Source organism: Lutra lutra, chromosome 11 (genome assembly GCF_902655055.1).
Source record: "Lutra lutra chromosome 11, mLutLut1.2, whole genome shotgun sequence".
Lineage (NCBI taxonomy): Eukaryota > Metazoa > Chordata > Mammalia > Carnivora > Mustelidae > Lutra > Lutra lutra.
Window position 1 is genome coordinate 65,326,100 of NC_062288.1, and position 20,646 is coordinate 65,346,745.

The 20,646-nt window shown below is 41.3% G+C and overlaps 1 protein-coding gene across 1 annotated transcript in view; it reads left to right on the forward strand.

Annotated features, from left to right (window-relative positions):
* The first annotated feature begins 5,060 nt into the window (after positions 1-5,060).
* Positions 5,061-20,646, forward strand: part of LOC125080510 (uncharacterized) — a 40,059-nt gene continuing 24,473 nt past the window's right edge. Inside the window, exon 1 of the mRNA XM_047694375.1 lies at positions 5,061-5,110. Within this exon, the coding sequence (XP_047550331.1) occupies positions 5,061-5,110 (50 nt within the window). The remainder of the gene's footprint in view (positions 5,111-20,646) is intronic.

Here is a 20,646-nt window from a genome sequence, read left to right on the forward strand (position 1 = left end):
TTTGAAAATATGTATCAATCCTCTGCCTCTATGGGGGAATCTCCTGTTTCCTTTTTGGTAATCCATCAGTTCATACATCTGTGGCTGGGGTAAGAGATAGACTGACTTCACCCAAATATGGACAACCACACATTGAAAATTATTACCTCAAGCCATTACTAATACAAGGCAGGTCATATCTAATTGACTTCTATTGAAAATATTTGTGGATATTAGATTACAGCACAGAACAGGAAGCTTCTAGTTGCATTGTGAGGAGTCACTATTCTTAATACATTATGTGCTTTCTCTAACCTACAGAAAACTTTCACTATGTCTCTCCTTATGGGAGTTGGCTTCCCACCATAGTGCTGACGCCTCTCTCTTCCCCCAGGAGAGCTTTCTCCTCTCTCTTCTCTCAATCCCAGGGTCCTTATTTCCTATTAAATGTCCAAGATTCCCATTTTACTATTAAGCAGAATAAGCAATTTATCTTTGCTTTGCCTTAACCCTTTTCTCTCAGGCTGTGCCAAAGCCTTGTCTTTCATATTCAATAGGGCCATTCATAAAAGAGCTACTCACCATGAGATTAAGCTCTCTGAATGCAGAATTGATTACAGTCACTAAATATATTAAATGTGTCCTCTACCTGCCCCCACCCCCCAACACTGAACATTAACCGGCACAGCCCTCGGAGACTGACTTACCCCAGCTTCCATCTTGGCTATCAACGTCCCCACACACTCCTTTCACATTCTTTCCCTCCACCTTCCGCTCCCCTTTGGTTCCACTTAGCCAGCCAACTTTGCAGCCCTTCCCGTTTTGCTGGGATTTTAATCAATAGACCCAGACATCTGACCTCTCTGGTTACTCTTGAAGAGCACCCACACAGCCAAGATGTTTCATGCCATTCTCCTCAACACATGTTATCAGCCAACATCTACTTCCTCTGTTTCCATTTCCTCTTGCTCATGAGGTTTCTCGAACTGCTGGATGCAGTCCAAAGGGTACAATAACCAGGTCTTCTCTAGGGTTATTTTTCTCTTTCTTTGACCTGCACCATTTAGTAAGTGATTGCTTTAGCGCGCCACACAGTTGGAGCTGCCTCATGGCAGTGCTTCACCTCATTCTTGAGAAAATCCAATGTGATGTTTGATGATCGAAGGAGGCCTTTGCCATCGCTGCCAAGTGCTCTTACCCTGTTCTCTTTCAGAAAAGTCATACATCATGTGGCCTGGCCCAGTGCTATTCGGCCTAATGCTGTAATTGCTCTGTGATTACCTGCACTGGCCCCCTGCCTGCCTTAGACGGGATCGTTTCTCAGGAGTGTAATTCATTGTCATCAGAGAGGGCTTGGAGGTGATTCATTTCTACTGTCTCCTATGGCTCCTAAATAAAACATTTTAAGCAAAGAACAGACAAAAGGGGAGGCTGAGAACAGTGATGAATGCCTACATCACTCTTAGCTGACGTGTTCCCCTCCCAGACCAGGACTAGTGCATTAGGAGTAAAGAGATCACTCATATCCTGATATTTTTGTAATAAATTGCAATGTTCGCTGTAGTGTGATTGAGCCTTTTTTCAAGAAGGATGCTAGTGAAATGGAAAAGTTTGCCCTCATTCCACTTAAGATTATACTGACTTTCGGAGAGAAAGTCTTACTCGTCAACCTGACAATAAGTGTTCAGCCAGGAGGACACTGCCTCTGTCTAAGATGCCTGGACCTTAGTACCACTTTGATGCATCTTTGCTTCCCCTACACCTGAAACCCAGAGATCACCCCAGAAACTGATGGGTCTACCAAAGATGGGCCTCGGGGCTTTCTAATGTAGTTTTTCCCTTTGCTGGTTACTGTCAGGTACGCTCTCTTTTTATTCTTCAGGAGGAGGAAACGCTCACTCTACAAAGGATTCTTGGCATAGGGTTGTTGGTGGAGAGAGTGTGCTCTGGAAAGGGGAGTAGACAAGACTAGGGATGAGAAGCTGTGAGGAGGCCTCCCAGGCTGTGCTACTCGATGAGTGCTTATTAAAACAGCAGAATCCCTTCCAGAACCATAATTGACATTCTTGATTGGTCTAGTCAGTGTTTTGTCAACAGTGATCCTGGGGCCAGAAGCATCTGGATTACCTGGACAAAATAAGCTTCTTCTTAAACTATAGTTCTGGAAATGCAAATTCTGATTCTACCCCTACTGAACCACAGTAGGGTTCAGTGGTTCAGCCCTACTGAACCACAAGCTTTAGCAGCCAGACCTTCCAGGAGATTCTAGGGCAAACCTAAGTGTGAGAAACATTGGTTTTACACCCTTGTCTTTGCTGAGAATTAGTTCAGAAACCCAGGCCTAACCCAATCAATGGCCATAGGATTACTACAGGAATGTGTGTATGGGACCCCCACACAGGCCAAAAAGATGCCAGTGGAAGGTTATTCAAGGTTTTGGAGAAAATTTTTGTCACATTTAGACAGAGTTGTAGGAATAAATGGTTTCTCTCTCTGTAGAAGATGCGAGGAACATGCAGAGGCAAATATGGCCCCAGCGACCTTGTTGCTAGCCTGAAGGGGAGTGGGCACAGGCGTGAGGATGGAGGAGAGGGGATAACAGGCAAATGGACTGGGCACCAGCCTTCCTCTAGATTATCACTATGTAAATCATTTCTTCATTTCATCCAGCTTCCGTTGACTGTTATTTGCAGTTTAAAGCATCTGACAGAGTTTGGGGCAGTGAAGAAGTGGCATTGGCCTCATTTTGCTAACGGCCTCCACACTCCTCAAACACAGGAGGGACATTCAGACTATTTCATAGCTGCTGCAGTCCAGGCACTGACCCATCAGAGGGAGAGACAGCAGGGACGTGTGTTCTACTCAGCAGGTCTTCCCCAGATCAAACCTTTCTGATTACTCCTGTAGCAAAGATGGTACCTCTTCTATAATATTCCATCAGAGGAGACCTTGAGTTTCCCCTTCTTTAGTGCACCATTCCCTTCTGAAGTCCTCTGGGCTGATAGGCAGCCACAGGAACACTTCCTACTGAGAATTTCCTTATGCTTTCATTTCAGTACTCTTTTTACTTCCCATTTCTCCTATGAAAATGGAGTAGCTAGTACTCATATCTTAACAAATCATGAGACACTTCCTTCCGCTTTCTTCCTCCCTTTCTTTCTTCAAGATTCAAATTTTTGAGAATTTTTGTAAAATCAAAATTAATAAAACAAAATGGATTTTAAAAGATGTGTTAAGATTAAATCAGGACTTTAAAAGTGTCCATGAGAACAGTGTATATACATTTAAGGTATTAACTTTTTTCAGGATTATTTGAGTGCTGAATTGATTTTATTCTGATTCTCTGAAAATTGGTCATGTCCATATAGTGTGTCTATACAGTATTTACTAATGAGGATATTTGATTCACCAGAAAATAATTGCCTAACTCCCAAACCAAATAGTATGGGATTTTAATATATTCTAGAAAGAGGTAGAGAGTGGTTAAATTAATTTATTAAAATCAGAATCCAGGGCCTTTAACAGAACGATCATGGGTACTATGGTGCATGAAATGAGACCACATGTTTTAATACAGTTTTTGCATTCATAGCTATTGGTAATAGCTAGAGCGTGATAACCTGAAATTGCAATCTGGTTGCTGACTCCTTTTTCTCCTGTCCATCAAAGGTGATCAGTTTCACTTGCATATAAGCTATGAGCAATGAGGACACCAATGACTAACAGCCAGATCTGTCTTCTGGAAGCACATAATACTGAGTATATCATATCTTACTGTTTTCAAAAAGAAATGTCATGGTGGGATTCCACTTTAACTCAGATTTGGATGTAACCCTGATGACACAAATAGCCTTGCAGACCTTGTGCGGTTGGGCAGAGCTGAGTGAATTATGGTGATAACATTTTCACTACTGAACACTTTGCTTTATCTCTCAGTGATCAGTCACATATTCTGGTTCCACTGACATGACAGTCTTATCAGACAGGTAGCTAAGAGGATCTCCTTTGAGTTTTGATATAAAGTTAAAAAAATAATAACCCGGTTTTTAAAAGAATCTGTATAAAATTGGTCTCCAGTATTCCAGATGGATGAAACATGTCATATCAAGATGTTTCCTTGAGACCTAATAGCCTGTATCCAATGATCATGCCATGTCACTAACAGATGATTTTGAATCTAGGTTTCATAGTAAGTTGCAGCCAGAATCCAGTCTCTTAGAATGGTGAATCAGAAACTGTAACTTAATCCAGCTCTTATGAAGAACATGACTGGTAGAGACTGGAATTTATGGTAAAGTTTTCTAGAACCACTTCTTTCTAGAGCTTTCAGGCAATTAAGAATGGGGCTTTTGGCACCTGTTGTTTCTTGTGCAGCTGGAATTATAGAATCTGGAGTAGGAGGTTGACCCCTTTAATCTTGGGTTCTCGGGGGATGTCTTTTTATTTCTTTAATCATCAGTTCCCTCTATCACTTTGATCTTCTCCCTCTAGGTTTCTTCTAGCACATATATTGGCTTGGTTCTCAGATCTATACTCTTATATATTCAATATCCATCTTTTCCCCCTCAAACTCTGCAAGAGTGAGCCAGACTTTAACTGGATTGACAGGTTCTACTATTCAGAATATTTCTCTCCATTAGAAATGTTTTGAGAAATTGTATGTATGGTCTGAATGTACCATTGCCTGGTCTTGGGTTAGCCCTTTTAGACTGATGCAGGTTCCCTCAAAATGTGATACATTTCTCATGTTTTTTATTTCATGTGTGGGTTAGTTCAGCTTCTCTGCTCAATACACTCCAAGACAGGAGTAGATTTTTTTTTTAAGATTTTATTTATTTATTTGACAGAGAGAGATCACAAGTAGGCAGAGAGGCAGGCAGAGAGAGAGGAGGAAGCAGGCTCCCTGCCAAGCAGAGAGCCCGATGCGGGGCTCAATCCCAGGACCCCGAGATCATGACCTGCAGAAGGCAGAGGCTTTAACCCACTGAGCCACCCAGGCGCCCCGAGGAGTAGATGTTTTTTAAAAAATCAAGGGAAATGCCTGTGAAGGATAAAGGAGAGGAAATAGGAGAAGGTAGGAAATGGCTCCAGCCATGAAGTCTCCTGGTATGCAGGAGGAGGAGGAGGAGAGGTAGGTTCTCAGAAATAGTAGAGAGTCCTTGTCAAAGAATAGAGATCCAGACAAAGACCATAGGAAAACTTTAGATAGATTTTGTGTGTAGATATTCTCTACTTAAATAACCTTGTCTCTTGGGGTTAGGAAGAGAAGAAGATTCAGAGGCACAGCTTAGCAAGATTCCTGCCACCTCCAAGAATTTGTCTTCAAGTCAAAGTTACCTTTGACAATGGCAGTGCCCCTTTTGTACCTGGCATGACCATGGAGGGGCTGTCATACTTTATTAAGCATGCTCTCTGCCCCAAGGGAAAGCTGGGAGTGCTGCAGTTAGGTACTTCCCATACCAGCATTGAGATACTTCCCTGGAGACACTATTATCTTTTGCTTCTCATCAGCTGGGTGGTGGGTTGTCTTCACCTCTGGCTCCTGCCACTTTGAGGCTGGTCATATTTGGGTGTGTCCTGTGGGAATTACTATTCTACTTCCTTTCCATACACACCATCCTTTGTGAAAGGTACATCTTGGGCTCACCATTTTTTCTCCATTCAATCCTACCAGACATCCCTGGTATTCAGATGACATGATTCTCAGTTTTAGTTCTTTTTTTTTTTTTTAAAGATTTTATTTATTTCTTTGACAGACAGAGATCACAAGTAGGCAGAGAGGCAGGCAGAGAGAGAGAGAGAGGGAAGCAGACTCCCTGCTGAGCAGAGAGCCTGATGCGGGACTTGATCCCAGGACCCCGAGATCATGACCTGAGCCGAAGGCAGCGGCTTAACCCACTGAGCCACCCAGGCGCCCTCAGTTTTAGTTCTGATATGGAATCCCCCCCCCACTTTTTTTTAATTGTAACAAGGATTGATACAGAGTAAAAATGGTTTTGGATTTGGCTGGGGATGATCTCCTCTCTCACACCTCTTTGCCCTGATGATGTGTATAGGAGGTCGAACAGAAGAATGGCTAAAAAAATAAAGTTTGAATTCTGTGTCTATGCTGTGTCCAAGGTGATTGGTGAGGGCATGGGAGAAACAGTAACAGAAGTCGGGTGGCATGGAGTGAGCACTATGCTTCCGAAAGAGCATCCACTCTGCCTGAGGGAGGGTGTCAAGTTGAGCCTAGGAGGCTGAGAGCTGGGGAATAGGAAGTGAGCCAATGGCACCGTAATGGTGCCTGCTCAGTCACTCTGGGAAGGTGCAGTGTTGGGGGGGATAGGGCCCTGGGCCAGAGCTGGAAGAGCTAGCTCAGGAGATTCCGCCACACTTTAGGGTGGGTACCAAACAATACCGGAATAACCTTCCCTCTCTCTGTTCTCAAAAGACTGATGAACCTCCATGACCCCATGAGAACTGAGGCAACCAGGGAAAATCAACAGGGATCATTAATAGAGACAGAAGCCCACACTGGACAGCAGAAGCCATTGGCCATGTAGATGGTAAAGGTGAGTGCCAACATATTTCTAGACACACAGAAGGCACCTCTTAGGGATTCCCAGAAATTCACACAGGGTGGGAATAACTTTAAGAGACTGAATTATAACAGGTATTAAACAGAGTCTTGGAGCTATCTGGATTCATGTATAAATATAAATATGACCTTATTAAGTTACTGTAATTATTTGAAGAATACAAAAGAATCTTTATAATATTAATATGAATTTGAATCATTTAAATTCTGATGACCCACTACCCATATAAAAAACTCACATTATGGATTACTGTGGCCAAGTCATAATTAGATTGGTAATGATTGTATGATCCAAATAGGTGTTTTTGATTCAATGATAGAATGGAAAAGAGTGGTCTCCATTTTCTACTTTTGGTTTTTATTGGAAATGGTATTACATTTTTAGGTCAATAAACTTATTTTTAAGAAAAAAAACATAGCGTTAATAATACCATGGAATATATTGCTTCTCCTGACCCAGTCTTCTTCTCCTCTCATTAGGTAACAACTACCTTGAATTTTGTGTCAATACTATCATTTCCTTGCTTTTAGAACGTTGTTTCTATGTATTGATTGCATTCCTGAGTGATGTAATTTTTAGTTGTCTCTGTATTTGAACTTTATAAAAATAGGATCAAATAGTGTTTTGTGTTCTGCAACTTATTCTTTTTTTTTTTTTTTCAAAGATTTTATTTATTTATTTGACAGAGAGAAATCACAAGTAGGCAGAGAGGCAGGCAGAGAGAGAGAGGAGGAAGCAGGCTCCCTGCTGAGCAGAAAGCCCGATGTGGGGCTCGAACCCAGGACCTGGGATCATGACCTGAGCCGAAGGCAGCGGCTTAACCCACTGAGCCACCCAGGCGCCCCTGCAACTTATTCTTTTTATTCAACTTTATGTTTCAAAGATTCAGCCATGCTGTTTATTTATCCATTCTCCTAGCCATCATATTTGGGTTGCTCTGGTTTTGTTTTTAAAAGTAATTCTGCTATGATTAGTCTTTCATATGTGTCTTGTTGCACATATGTAAGTATTTATTTAGAGTGGAAATGCTAAGATTTAGGGCATATACATGTACAGTTTTATAAGAAAATGCCAAACTATCCAATTTGTGCTACCAATTTATTCTCCCTAAGGATGATTAGTTTCTTATGCTCCAAATTGTACCAGGTTTGGTGTTGTCAGAATTTAATTTTTTCTAATATTGTAGGTATAAAATGGTTTCTTCCTGTGACTTGGTGTGCAAGTCCATGATTACTAGTAAACTTGAGCTTATTTTTATATTTATGTTGCTTTTCCCTGATGAATCCATCTGTAAGCAAACACAATTCCACAGCGAGACTATGTTCTCTTCAAGAGACAACACAGACTGGTCTCCTACGAGTCATGTATTTTGTCCTTACTACAAGGAATTCCCCCTTCTCTGAAAAGGAGCATCTGTCTCCTTCTTAAGGATGCTCTGTGACATAGGTTTCCCCTCATGTGAGTCACCTGCTCCCTCTGAGGAGAGTGATGCCAGCACGAGACAGATTTTTTCTGGTAGCAAACCTCTCTCCTTAGTGGTACTTGAAGTTGATCTCCCCATACCATGTTGCCAAATCTAAGGTGAGGGAAATGTGAAGCTGGCAGAATTTGCCCCTAGCCACCCCCTCGCCTCCCTTTCCTGGGCCCCTTTCTCTCTTACCACATCCTTTCTCCAGAGTGCTCCTGAGTACCCTTTCTTCCCACACATGTTCTTGTGGTTCCACCGGTCAAAAGAATAGATGATTAAAATTTAGAATAAAGTCAGCTCATGGGGCTTTCTCATTTCTCAAAGAGAAACACAAGGATAGATGTTTCAAGGAGTAGTCCCTAAATAATAAAATGATGACATTTCAGACACTGCATCCCTAAGGAAATGTCTTGATTACACCACTCAGTGTGCTGTCCCGTATGTCAGTTAGGAAGGCCGGATGCTGACAGAAGGGCCATATCCTAAAGTTTGAGCTACCCTGGTCTTGCCAGCAGCCACGGGAAATCTCCTACTTCCTGTCCCTTATCTCCAGCCCACCCAACTAAGGAACCTCGGATTCAATTCCAACTAAATGGTAAGGTGAACCTATGTTACATATTATGTGCTTCCATTCATCTTTTCTCATCTTTTCTCACACTCTTTTATGTTCTGGAGAGCAGGTGGCTGAACATCTCGACGGTCAGTTGACTTAGGCGAAGCCACACTGCCGGTAAGGACTACAGCAAGAGCTCACCCTGAACTCAGCACTTAATCTTTCTCCATATCTTACATTTTAGAATATTACATTGATCCCTTATCTTGAAGGGCTTGCTAAAAAAACCCTCTAGATTCTGAGGTATGCTTTGTTTTGATCAGTTTTTCCAAAAGAACATTTCTTGAAGTTTCCCACCTGCAGCAGTTATGGAATCTTACTTCTAAGCTCATCATTCAAAGCCGGGAAGACTCTAGAACATTCCTGCTACCATTCTGATCTTCATGAGGGGTCACAGGGTCTCAATACCTTGACTTCTTCTCTTTTCATAGGACCCCTTGAGTCATAAGGAAGCTCTTTTTATACCATATATTCTAGTTGAATGATTCTCAAACATGGTTCCACACACTGATTGCAGGAGAATCACCTGTGGAATTGTTCTTAAAAATACAGATTGCCAGACCCCTCTTTTAAAGTTCTAACTCAGTAGGCCTGAGTGTTTTTAAAGCACAGCCATGTCTGGGAGCTCTTGGACTGGTTGAAAAGCCTAATCACTTGTTAAGAGACTGGAAGTTTGGCTCTATCATTACTGTGACTCCCTGGGGCCCAGTGTGCTCGCTTGTGAGCTGGGAACGAATAATTCCTGCCTTTATACACCCTCTGAGGCAATGTGTGAGAGCAGATTATGTCATGGGTATTAACACGCATGGTGGAAATGCCTTGCAAATAGGAGCTTATTTCTGTTCCTTTGCGCGACAGGCATTGCCAGGAGAGCATCTCAAGCATGTATCAATTCAATATTTAATATCTACCCAGTTTTTATCCAAGCAAGTAAAGAGGCTGTGACTCCTTCCTCCTAAGGGGCTGAAAATAGTCTCCTTGAGATCTCCTAGCTGATCTGCTTGTCAATACCTAGTCGTTTGCCTGCTTCCAACTTTCAAACGTCATGACTCACTCTTTTAGCTTTAATCCCAATTTTACACCACAGAGGGAAAAGCTTCCTTTGCCTTCAGGGAGATGTCCTCTGAGCTCCTTTGTCTGTAGGTCTTTGTCCATAAGCCTCCAGGATCATCATTCCTCTCTCAATGCTTAGGCTACTCTACTACTTCTTAAACTTGATCATGCATGACGAGGGCCTACAGAGTTTCTCCTAAGTACAGCTTCACAGGTGCTGCCTCCCACAATTCTGTACCCTGAGGGCTGAGGCGATACATTTAACAGGCGCTCCGGGGAATTCTGTGCAGATGATCTAAGGAGCACACATTAGGCAATACTACGCTACCTCTTCTGGGTTCCCATTGAGTCAGTATACATTCATTTTGACTCACCACAGTGGGATTTGTGGCATTTAGACAGGATTGGCCAGAGGATGGCCTTTTTTTTTTTTTTTTCCTTTGAAAAAAAGTTGAGCTAAGCACCATAGAGCCTTGCTACTCAACTCGTGCTTTCCAGACCAACAGCCTCTTCCTATCTGGAAGCTTGTCACCCATGCAGAACCTCAGCCACCCCTCCCCCGAAGACCCTCTAAACCAGATCTGCATTTTAACAAGACCCCAGGTGATGCTTGTGCTCATAAAGGTGTCTGGAGCACAGCTGTACTGCCAGGACATGGGTTTGGAATGAAGCTGACTTGGGTTTTGTTCTGTCAGCCATCACTTGTCAGTTCTGTGGACTGGCTTAGTGGCTTTACTTCCCTTACTGTCTTCTTCCTAACGAGAGGGATGGATATAACAGAGACCGTAAACATGGTTTGAGTTAGTCCCCATTACAATCTTAAAGGTATTATTGTCTCAGAGAAATCCTGACAGAAAATAGTGCCTCATAAATACTTGTTTCTTAGCCCTTTCTACCTTTCATTAAGTAATAGTGTTTAAAATTTATATGGGGTATATGGAAATTGGTGATGAAACTAAATTACTGTTTAAAACTGCAGGTGGGCAATTTAGACAGAATTCTACAAGGAAGTATTTGAGTGGCCTGAAGGACTGTGAGAGAAGAGCAGGCCACTGAGACTTTTCGTGTGACTAAAAGAGGGAAAAATGAGAATATGCAAGAAAGGACACAGGGGTGAGCACCAAAAAAGACTGAGTTTTCCTGCCCCACCAGGATTAGGCAACATGGAATTGGAGACTGAGAGAGGAGGCCAGGCAGCCATCCATGAAAGTTGGCCTGTGATTTTCTGGCAGGTGGCTGAGAAGTGGCAGTTATGCCATGAGTGAATCATGAGCACATTTTCCACTGAAAGCCTAGTCGCAGCATGGATAGAGTCAGGGTAAAGCCTGAAGAGGAGGTGAGCTTCATAATTTTATGGTAATAGTGTTTGTCTTATAATTTAGACATTTCCAGGAGTGTCAGGGGAATTGGTATACAGTGATAGTCAATAAGGCTAATTACTCAATTCATGAAAAATTGCACTGATAAAGCTGCTTCCATTCTGTTATCTCTCTGACTTATTAGCAAGTCCTGGTAGAGGGGGTGCGTCCATCTCTCACTCCTACTGCCCGCTGTCATTTTTCACTCTGCTGCTCAGAGAGCATGGCCCTCTGTTAGGGGGTCCAGGTGCTCCACCCCAGATCCTCATCAGAGGACTTCCCCTCCCTGCAGTCCCCTGCCGCTCTGCTATTCAGATCTAGGCCAGGCGGTCTGTGTTCTTGGCTGAAAAATATGCCTCATTCTTTTAATTAGATCCCTCTGGAAAACATCTAAGGACCTGTATCTTTAGCTGCCATCAAAAACTGATCACAAGCTCTCTGATTATAGAGAATGGTTTTATAAGCCATTCAAAAATGAATCCAACTGAACAGTGGCCATTTCTACGGAGCGGTTCTAGAATTTAAGATGACATTGTTATCAGAGAAAAGACTTGTATTAAACTCTTGGGGGAGGATTAATTTTGATACTTCACATTGTATCTTAAAATAGGATGGGTTTTTCATTCTTTGGAGTGCAGAACATGATCATCCAAAGCTGCCATCATGGTCACCACCACCACCATCATCATCATCGCCTTAACATCGTGACAATGACTTTTTATTGAGCATCAAGCACTCTGCCAGGAATTTTTACATACAAAATTGAAAGTTTAACATTAAGCATTTACTTCCTGATAAACACTTCAGGGTAAATACTTGTAAAACTGTACTATGGGTATAACTAAATAATTTAATCTGCCATTAGAGAAGTGAATATAAATCTACTGAATCTTGGAGGATGTCTGCCAAACCTAATGATTTTGGCTCAAGGCTATTATCCTAAGCCATTCTTTTTGACCATGATCAGATAATAATGCAAATTATATATGGGGGCCATTTATATTTTATCATGATAAAAAGAGGAGAGACAGGAAAGAATGTATACGTTCTTGACAACAGAAAAAGAATATATACTTATTCTTAACCACAACTAAAAATAGGATGTAGTCATTAAGATAGAAGTTAAAAGGAACCAGGGCCAGAGGAAGCTCTGTTTCTCACTACCAAGAATTATTGTTAATCTGTCACAACTGTTTCCACCAACCCTGACCATCACCCTGTTTGTTAAAGAGCAAGCTCAGTAAAGACATGAGTAACCTGGGTCAGTATAGCTTCACCAAGTCAGAGGCTGGGGAAAGATCAGTACAGACCTATAGTAGGTTACTGAATTGTTTTCCGACAGATTGCTTCTCAAGTTGATAAGGAAGGGGACGGTGGCCAAGCATATCAGAGTTATACTTAAAGACTTTTTGCTCCTTAAATTAAATATTAGCTTAAGACCCACCAGACTGCCATTTGCTCATGAAGGGACTGGCATAAGAGGCTAGAGGGAGAAGGGGGGCATCCAGTAAACTGCTTGGTTTATGGTTTTGAAGGCAGAGAGAAAATGTTCTTTAATAGGTGGAATAAAATGCCCTTCAACGGACGAATGGATAAGGAAGATGTGGTCCATATACACTATGGAGTATTATGCCTCCATCAGAAAGGATGAATACCCAACTTTTGTAGCAACATGGACGGGACTGGAAGAGATTATGCTGAGTGAAATAAGTCAAACAGAGAGAGTCCATTATCATATGGTTTCACTTATTTGTGGAGCATAACAAATAGCATGGAGGACAAGGGGAGTTAGAGAGGAGAAGGGAGTTGGGGGAAATTGGAAGGGGAGGTGAACCATGAGAGACTGTGGACTCTGAAAAACAATCTGAGGGGTTTGAAGCGGCGGGGGGGGTGGGAGGTTGGGGGAACCAGGTGGTGGGTATTAGAGAGGGCACGGATTGCATGGAGCACTGGGTGTGGTGCAAAAACAATGAGTACTGTTATGCTGAAAATAAATAAATAAGTAAGGAAAAAAAAATAGGTGGAATAATTATACTTGACCTACAGAAAGAAGTCAAGTTAGTGAAGGGAGGGCTCAATGGAACACCAACATTCTGGGGACAGAAAGTCTTCACTAAGCATGTGTTAAAATTTGAACTTCTTGATCACTAATGTTATCTGCAAACCAAACAAGGGACCCAGTCCCCTATAAGGGACTGGGATCCACAAAGCTCCTAAGATTATAGATTATGAAGTTGAGAAAATGGATCTCTTAGATATCAGATGAGGTCTGGTTTCTAAGATTTTGTTTACCAGATTCATGGATAGCTCCCTTTATCTGCCTTTATTCTCAATTTTCAGTAAACCCAGGTCTTCCCAGAAGTATATGTGAGTGTTTTGGAGGGGATGGTGGTTTATCATAAAATTGAAATTTAGTATTATTCTGGATTAACTTTACCAAATCCCTTTCTAAATTCCGTTTCATCTGTCACATCACCAAGCTGGCCTGTTTTTATCCGACATACTGACAATAATTTTCAAACCAATAACTAAAGGAGTGATAATAAGATATTACCAATAGAAATGGAATATTCCTCATTCCAACCCAATTTTTTTTTTTAAGATTTTATTTATTTATTTGTCAGAGAGAGAGAGGGAGAGAGAGCAAGCACAGGCAGACAGAATGGCAGGCAGAGGCAGAGGGAGAAGCAGGCTCCCTGATGAGCAAGGAGCCCGATGTGGGACTCGATCCCAGGATGCTGGGATCATGACCTGAGCCGAAGGCAGCTGCTTAACCAACTGAGCCACCCAGGCGTCCCTCCAATCCAATTTTTAATCCTCAGTACTAACCCTGGTCCAATTATGCATACACATAAACATGGGAGCAGCTATGCCAAGATTGCAATGAGGGGAAGATTATCACCTGTGGTCAATTCAAGATGCCAACCCTTGAAAAAACTAGCACAACTTTAAGCCACATTTCCTCTTTCTACCAAAAGTGTTACCATTCAGCAGAACCAAATTATGGATGACCATCTCTTCTTTCTGCAGGGACTGCACATAAAGGCTTTATAAAGCTGTCCATCAAGGACATTTTCAGTACTGTGAGATATATGGAATATTGATTTGACATCAAAGATAACTTTTTCTGATGGCAAAGTTACATCAGAATATTGAAACAAAGCACTTCTACCTTCTTAGAGAACTGAACTAGCATCAGAAGGAAAACACCCAGTTGGCATGAGCTGAGGAGCTTAACTCACATTTCCTTGATGCTTGCATTTCTTTAAATTTGCATTTCCTTCAATCTTTAATGTGAGGCTTGGCCAGTCTACCCTAACTCCAAAAGTGTTTCTCTTTATGGTTCAGGATTAAAAAAAAATAGAGTTGCCTATGTCATAAAATTTAAGGAAACAAGTTTTTTGGAGCTCAAGTGTTATAGTAACATATAATGTTAAACTCCCATTTTGAAAAAGTTAGCACATGATAACTTTTCTTTGGAATTCCATCTAGATCAGTTTCAAGAGAAGCATGATAATCTCTGGAAAATCCGTGCTCTCAGAAATCAACCAGACATAAAAGAAGATAATCATTGTGTATGTTGAGACATTGAGCTTGAACTAAAATTAATGGATAATTAATGGATTATTATTTATTATTATTATTAATTTATATTATTATTAATAATATAAATAATTATTATTAATTAATAATTAGCTTAATGGATAATCTGATTTGCAACTCTCTAATCCAATCTATTCAAACCCAAGTTTGTCTTTCTATTGCTAACTCAGGTCTCGTACCACAGTTTCAGGGCATTTCTTGAGGTGCTATTTCTGACTGTGCTTTTAGCTTCCAGGATCATATTGTTTCTCTGACTTCTATTATACTGGATAAAATCTGGATTCTTCTTTCCCTCCCTACCCTATAAGCTTGCTCTGCCATATAGATAGTGTGTGCCTGACTAGTTCATTTTGCTTTTCTCTGAGAGGTGGCCTCTCTCAGTTTTATACACTATAGCCTGTGCTCAGGTGTACCAGAACTCTCTACAGATGTAGAGCCCAGCCAGGCTCCAGTGCCGTCAGGTGGGGGGTCTAGGAATTGACTTTGTGTACATCAAGTTCTGTGTGCTGTGTTGGGGTTGTTCTGGCAGAGGTCAGTAGTTCCACTTGACTAAACAATGCAAAAGGGACCTTGATGAAGTTTATTGGGGGACACCCGTCTGTTGTTGGAGGACTGAGCATCACGCTGGAACCCTGACTATAGGGTTCAGGCAGAAAAACCACATTGAGAACATATCGGCATTGGAAATAGCGTTACTTGGTCAGAAACCAACAAGCACATTAACATGGTTGGTGCAGAGGGTTTATGTGACGGGATTGGGTTGGAGGCGAGGAGAAGATTAGGAAAATAGTAGCAGACAGTGAGTGATCTCCTAAGCTACACAGAGGGAGGGGGGATTTGACTTTACCTTGTACATGTTGGGAATACTATATATTAGGGTAAAAAGATCAGAATCTAATGTATTTCCTGGTCAAATCTGTGGAGTATATAAAGAAACTTCTGGACATCTCAGTGATTAAAGTGACTTTACAGGAATAGAAATGTCACGATTCAAAGCAGCTATGAAGTTAGTACTCTCCAGCTCCTCTCCTAACAATAATGGCAAAAACTCTACATTTGATTTTCACAATACAGTCGCTCTACAAATCATTGTTTGAATTTTGCCAGTACATGCCCTGATGGTCACACTGGCTTCCCTTGGGAGTACTTGGGGTCTTCTGTGGACTTGACTTACTGTTTCTACCCTGGCTCTCCTTTTCATGCTACCTCTCACTGTAGCTTCTCTAAACAGCATTTAAAGCTGTGACCTTTAAAATAAGCACTTAAAAGTCTTGCTGTGATTTACATTCCGAGCATGAGCCAGCTGTTTTTACCTAGGTATGCTGTGGGTATGAAAAATTGCTAGAACAATTTAGGATAGAACTTTCTATTTCCAGTCAGTGGCAAAAGATGATGGGTGAATTACACTTTTTATCTCTCAGTGTTTTTCCATTTTTTACAATTCATACTGTGTCAGAAAAAAAAAATCAGAATTCACTCCTGCTGCATTTTGATGCACTTCCTGAAAGATTATTAGCCAGAGCAGTCATACTCTCAGAGAGATGATGTGGTCCCAAGTATTCTCATAACTTAGAGTTTGGATTTATTTTTCCTTTTCTCTCATCCAAGCTATTACTTTACTGGCAGTAAAAAAAAAAAAAAAAAAAAAGAAAGAAACAAACAAACAAAAAGAAAAAGAAAAAAAAAGGAAAGAAAAGAATACCCAAACAACAATAAGTAACAATAGAAAACCCAGACCCATTGAGCTATCAAATATTACTTTGGGACCTGTGTCATTTTCACATTCATAAAAGCCTAGCTAGAAACCATCAGCAGCATTATCAAAGTAGTATTTATAAATGACTAGAAATGATTGAAAGTCCTAACTGAGGAATTCCTGGACTCAACTAGGGTAATGAATTATGATTTAATCTTTATTTTGAAACTGATTATCCTAAACTAACTTCCAGGTCATATTAGAGATTTCATAGAAAATGGGATACGTTTTACATAAGGTTAGGCCCCTGGGTACAGTCAGATAATTCCTTATAATTGCTGGTTACATCTCCTGAAACACGTGGTCCTTGTTACTGAAAGAAATTATTTGCCTTTAGTAGAGTCTCTGATTATTGTTATTCTTATTATTGTTAGTGTAATGAGGGATCTAAAGGTATGCAGGTATGTGTGTGTGTGTGTGTGTGTGTGTGTGTGTGCGCGCGCGCGCGCTATACAGAACCCTGGCATGACATGTCAGATGAAAATGGGCTTCCTATGATTATATTCATAAATGGGATCCTTGAGTCTTTGGGTAGAGAAGACAGCTGTGTACGTCCAATCTGAAAGTAGGGCTTGCAGATAAGAACAGTGGCAAAAGACACAGCCTCCCATATCATGTGTCCTTAGTTAAGCAGGGAAATTGCCCTAAGCTCAGAGAGGTTTCCCCCTCTGTTCAGGAGCAATGGTAGAAGAAGATCTTTGGTATAAGAGGTGATGGTACCACATACATTATTCTTTTTTTCATGTTCAATTTTTTTTTTTAAGATTTTATTTATTTATTTGACAGAGAGAGATCACAAGCAGGCAGAGAGGCAGTCAGAGAGAGAGGAGGAAGCAGGCTCCCTGCTGAGCAGAGAGCCCGATGCGGGGCTCGATCCCAGGACCCTGAGATCATGACCTGAGCTGAAGGCAGCGGCTTAACCCACTGAGCCACCCAGGCGCCCCTCATGTTCAATTTTTTAAAAAGATTTTGTTAATTTGAGAGAAAGAGGGAGAGAGAGTGCACACACAGGGAGAGGGGGAAGCAGGCTCCCCACTTAAGAGGGAGCCCAATGTAGGGCTTGATCCCAGCACCCAAGGATCATGACCTGAGCCGAAGGTAGACATTAAACCAACTGAGTCACCCAGGCGCACCTGCTCATATTAAATTTGGTTCCAATTTATTTGTAAGAATCTGGAAAGGTGACTCAGTTTAAGGGGTCAACACAAAATAGTGAAGAGCTAAGATAAAATAGTGTTTGTTTGTCATTCTCCGATAAACTGTAACAGTAGAGGTTGGCACAGCCTTCTCAGATCTCAGAGTGGTATAGACAAAAAGGACTTTGAGGCACTGTTCTAAAGAGCACATTTACAACAGCTGTGTTTTCAGTTTCGAAGGGGAAAAAACACTTTACTGATATTACAAAGTAAAAACCTTGTGAAAATAGAAGATAAGGGAAAACTGCACATAGATGAGGGCAATACTAAGCAGTAAAGGAGAATGAGACAAAGTTACATCAAATCCAGTACTTAACAATATCCAGCCTCATTAGCTGGGGAGGCCCCGTGGAGACAGCCAGCCTGGGGTCCTGATTAAGAAGCCTGGGTGGAATGCCCTCCCCTCAGGTGAGACTTCCAACTGACCATCCCAACAAGGGCTGTATTTATAGGGCAACTGATGGGGTCTGAAGTTAAACATCTGTTCACTGATGTGTGGTTTGGAGCGAGCTGCATTCCTATGTTATCATGTCTTCACATGATAAGCATGTGGAGCCTGGGCCATATGTGTTTGCCTCTCATCCTGTATTCCATTCTGGGGAGCCAGCCCAGCCTGGAGCCAGAGGGGTTGCAAGGCAAATTTTATAGCTCTTGGTGTCCAGACCGAAGGGTCAGTTCCGACCTGGAGGAAAGCTAATGTCAACTGACCATGTTCCCGTGGTGACTCATGCAACACAAGTGTCACACACAACATTCCTTAACCTACCTGCGTACATGCGGGTCACGATGATCGGTTATGCAGGACACATCCCAGAAACTTCCATCCAGACAATGGAGGCACCAACCAAACTCTTAGTTCTAGTTCCAGTTTCCTGAATCTCTAAAAGTCTAAAAATCTAAAAGTCCATTATCCTTTCTCACTCAGTATGTCCTATTCTTACCACATTAACTCCTTAATTCCCTTTCTTAATTCCTTTTCATCAGTGAGATATCCTTTAATTCTCCCAGCCCCCGAATGTGGAATCATTTTTCATTCTTCCCCTAAAACTCTCCATACCCGTAAAACAATATAGCCTTAAATTATTCTGACCATCCTTTTTTTAAATATTTCAAGTTTTTATTTAGATTCTAGTAAGTAACATATAGGGTAATATTAGTTTCAGGTGTAGAATTCAGTGATTCATCACTTATATTTAACACCCAGTGCTCATCACACCAAGCACACTCCTTAATCTCCCATCACCCATCTAGCTCATACCCCTGCCCACCTCCCCTCCAGTAGCCATCTGTGTGTTCTCTACAGTTAACAGGCCGTTTTTTGGTTTGCCTCTTTTTTCCCACTATGTTCAGTTGTTTTGTTTCTTAAATTTCACATATGAGTGAACTCATATGTTATTTGTCCTTCTCTGACTGATTTATTTCACTTAGCATAATATACTCTAGCTCAATCCATGTTGTTGCAAATGGCAAGGTTTCATTCTTTTTATGGCTGAGTAATATTTCATTGTATGTATATACTACATCTTCTTTATTCATTCATCAGTGGATGGACATTTGAGTTCTTTCCATAGTTTGGCTATTGTTAGAATGCTGCAGTAAACATCGGGGTGCAGGTGCCCCTTCAGATCAACATTTTGTATCCTTTGGGTGAATACCTAGTAGTGTACTTCCTATGTCATAGGGCAGCTCTATTTTTAACTTTTTGAGAAACCTCCATACTGTTTTCCAGAGTGGTTGTACCAGTTCACATTCTTACCAACAGTGTAAGAGGGTTCTTCTTTCTCTACATCCTCACCAACATCTGTTGTTTCCTGTGTTGTTAATTTTAGTCATCCTGACAGGTGTGAAGTGATGTCTCATTGTAGGGTTGATTTGCATTTCCCTGATGATGCATGCTGTTGAGCATCTTTTCATGTGTCTGTTGGCCATCTGGATGTCTTCTTTGGAAAAGTGTCTATTCATGTCTTCTGCCCATTTCTTAGCTGGATTATTTATTTTTGGGATGTTGAGCTCAGTAAGTTCTTTATAGATTTTTGGATAGTAGCCCTTTATCAGGTATGTCATTTGCAAGTGTCTTCTCCCTTTCTGTAGGCTGCCTTTTAGTTTTGTTGATTATTTCCTTCACTGTGCATAAGCTTTTTATCTTGATGAAGTCCCATTAGTTCATGCTTTTGTTTCCCTTGCCTCCTAAGATGGGTCTAATAAGTTGCTGCAGCTAAGGTCGAAGAGGTTTTTGCCTGTGTTCTCCTCTAGGATTTTGATGGTTTCCTGTCTCACAATTATTCTTAAAATGGGTCAATGTCTTGTTTTTTATTGCTGCTGAACAATAATAATTGGTCCCTATGTCAATCCCTCTATTCCATATGTCATTGATGCTTCCACTTAGCCCTCAGCAGTTCAGAAATTTAGTGTGCTTCCCCAGCGCCTGAGCAGTCAAGCCCAGTCTCATGTCCCCATCGGGGCTGCTTGGTCTGTACTTTCCCAATGGTGAAGTCCTCACCTTTCTTAGGAAGTACCTTCCACTCTGGCCAAAGTCTATGCAGATCCCATGCATTACTGCATCAACACAATTGGTTAGCTAATTCCTGCAACTGGCAAATCTTTGTCCTCTTCCTAGTGTTAGCCTGGTTATTTTCTACCATCATATAAAGGCTATTTTAATTCTCTCCATGTCGCTGAAGTGATCCTTTGTAACTTTTGCTGCCACCAACCTTGAATAGCTCTGAGCTACACATTTTTTTGGCTCATAGTGGGCATTTAATAAGCATTTGAATTAAATTACATTTTGCCATATTAATCTCGATCTCCTTCATGTGTGAAAGTATTGTCCTTTAAACTGTAGTAGAAGGTCTTTGAATTTAATAAATACTTGCCAAATTGAATTGACTGGCTCATAGGTTGGCTCAAAATTTTAATATTTAAATACATGCTCAGGCATAGTCTATCAAAAGCGGCCATTTAAACAGAAAGGAAATTTAAGCAAATATTTCTCTTCCACAGTTTATGTGAGAGGAGAATTGATGTGATTCCTCTTTTTTC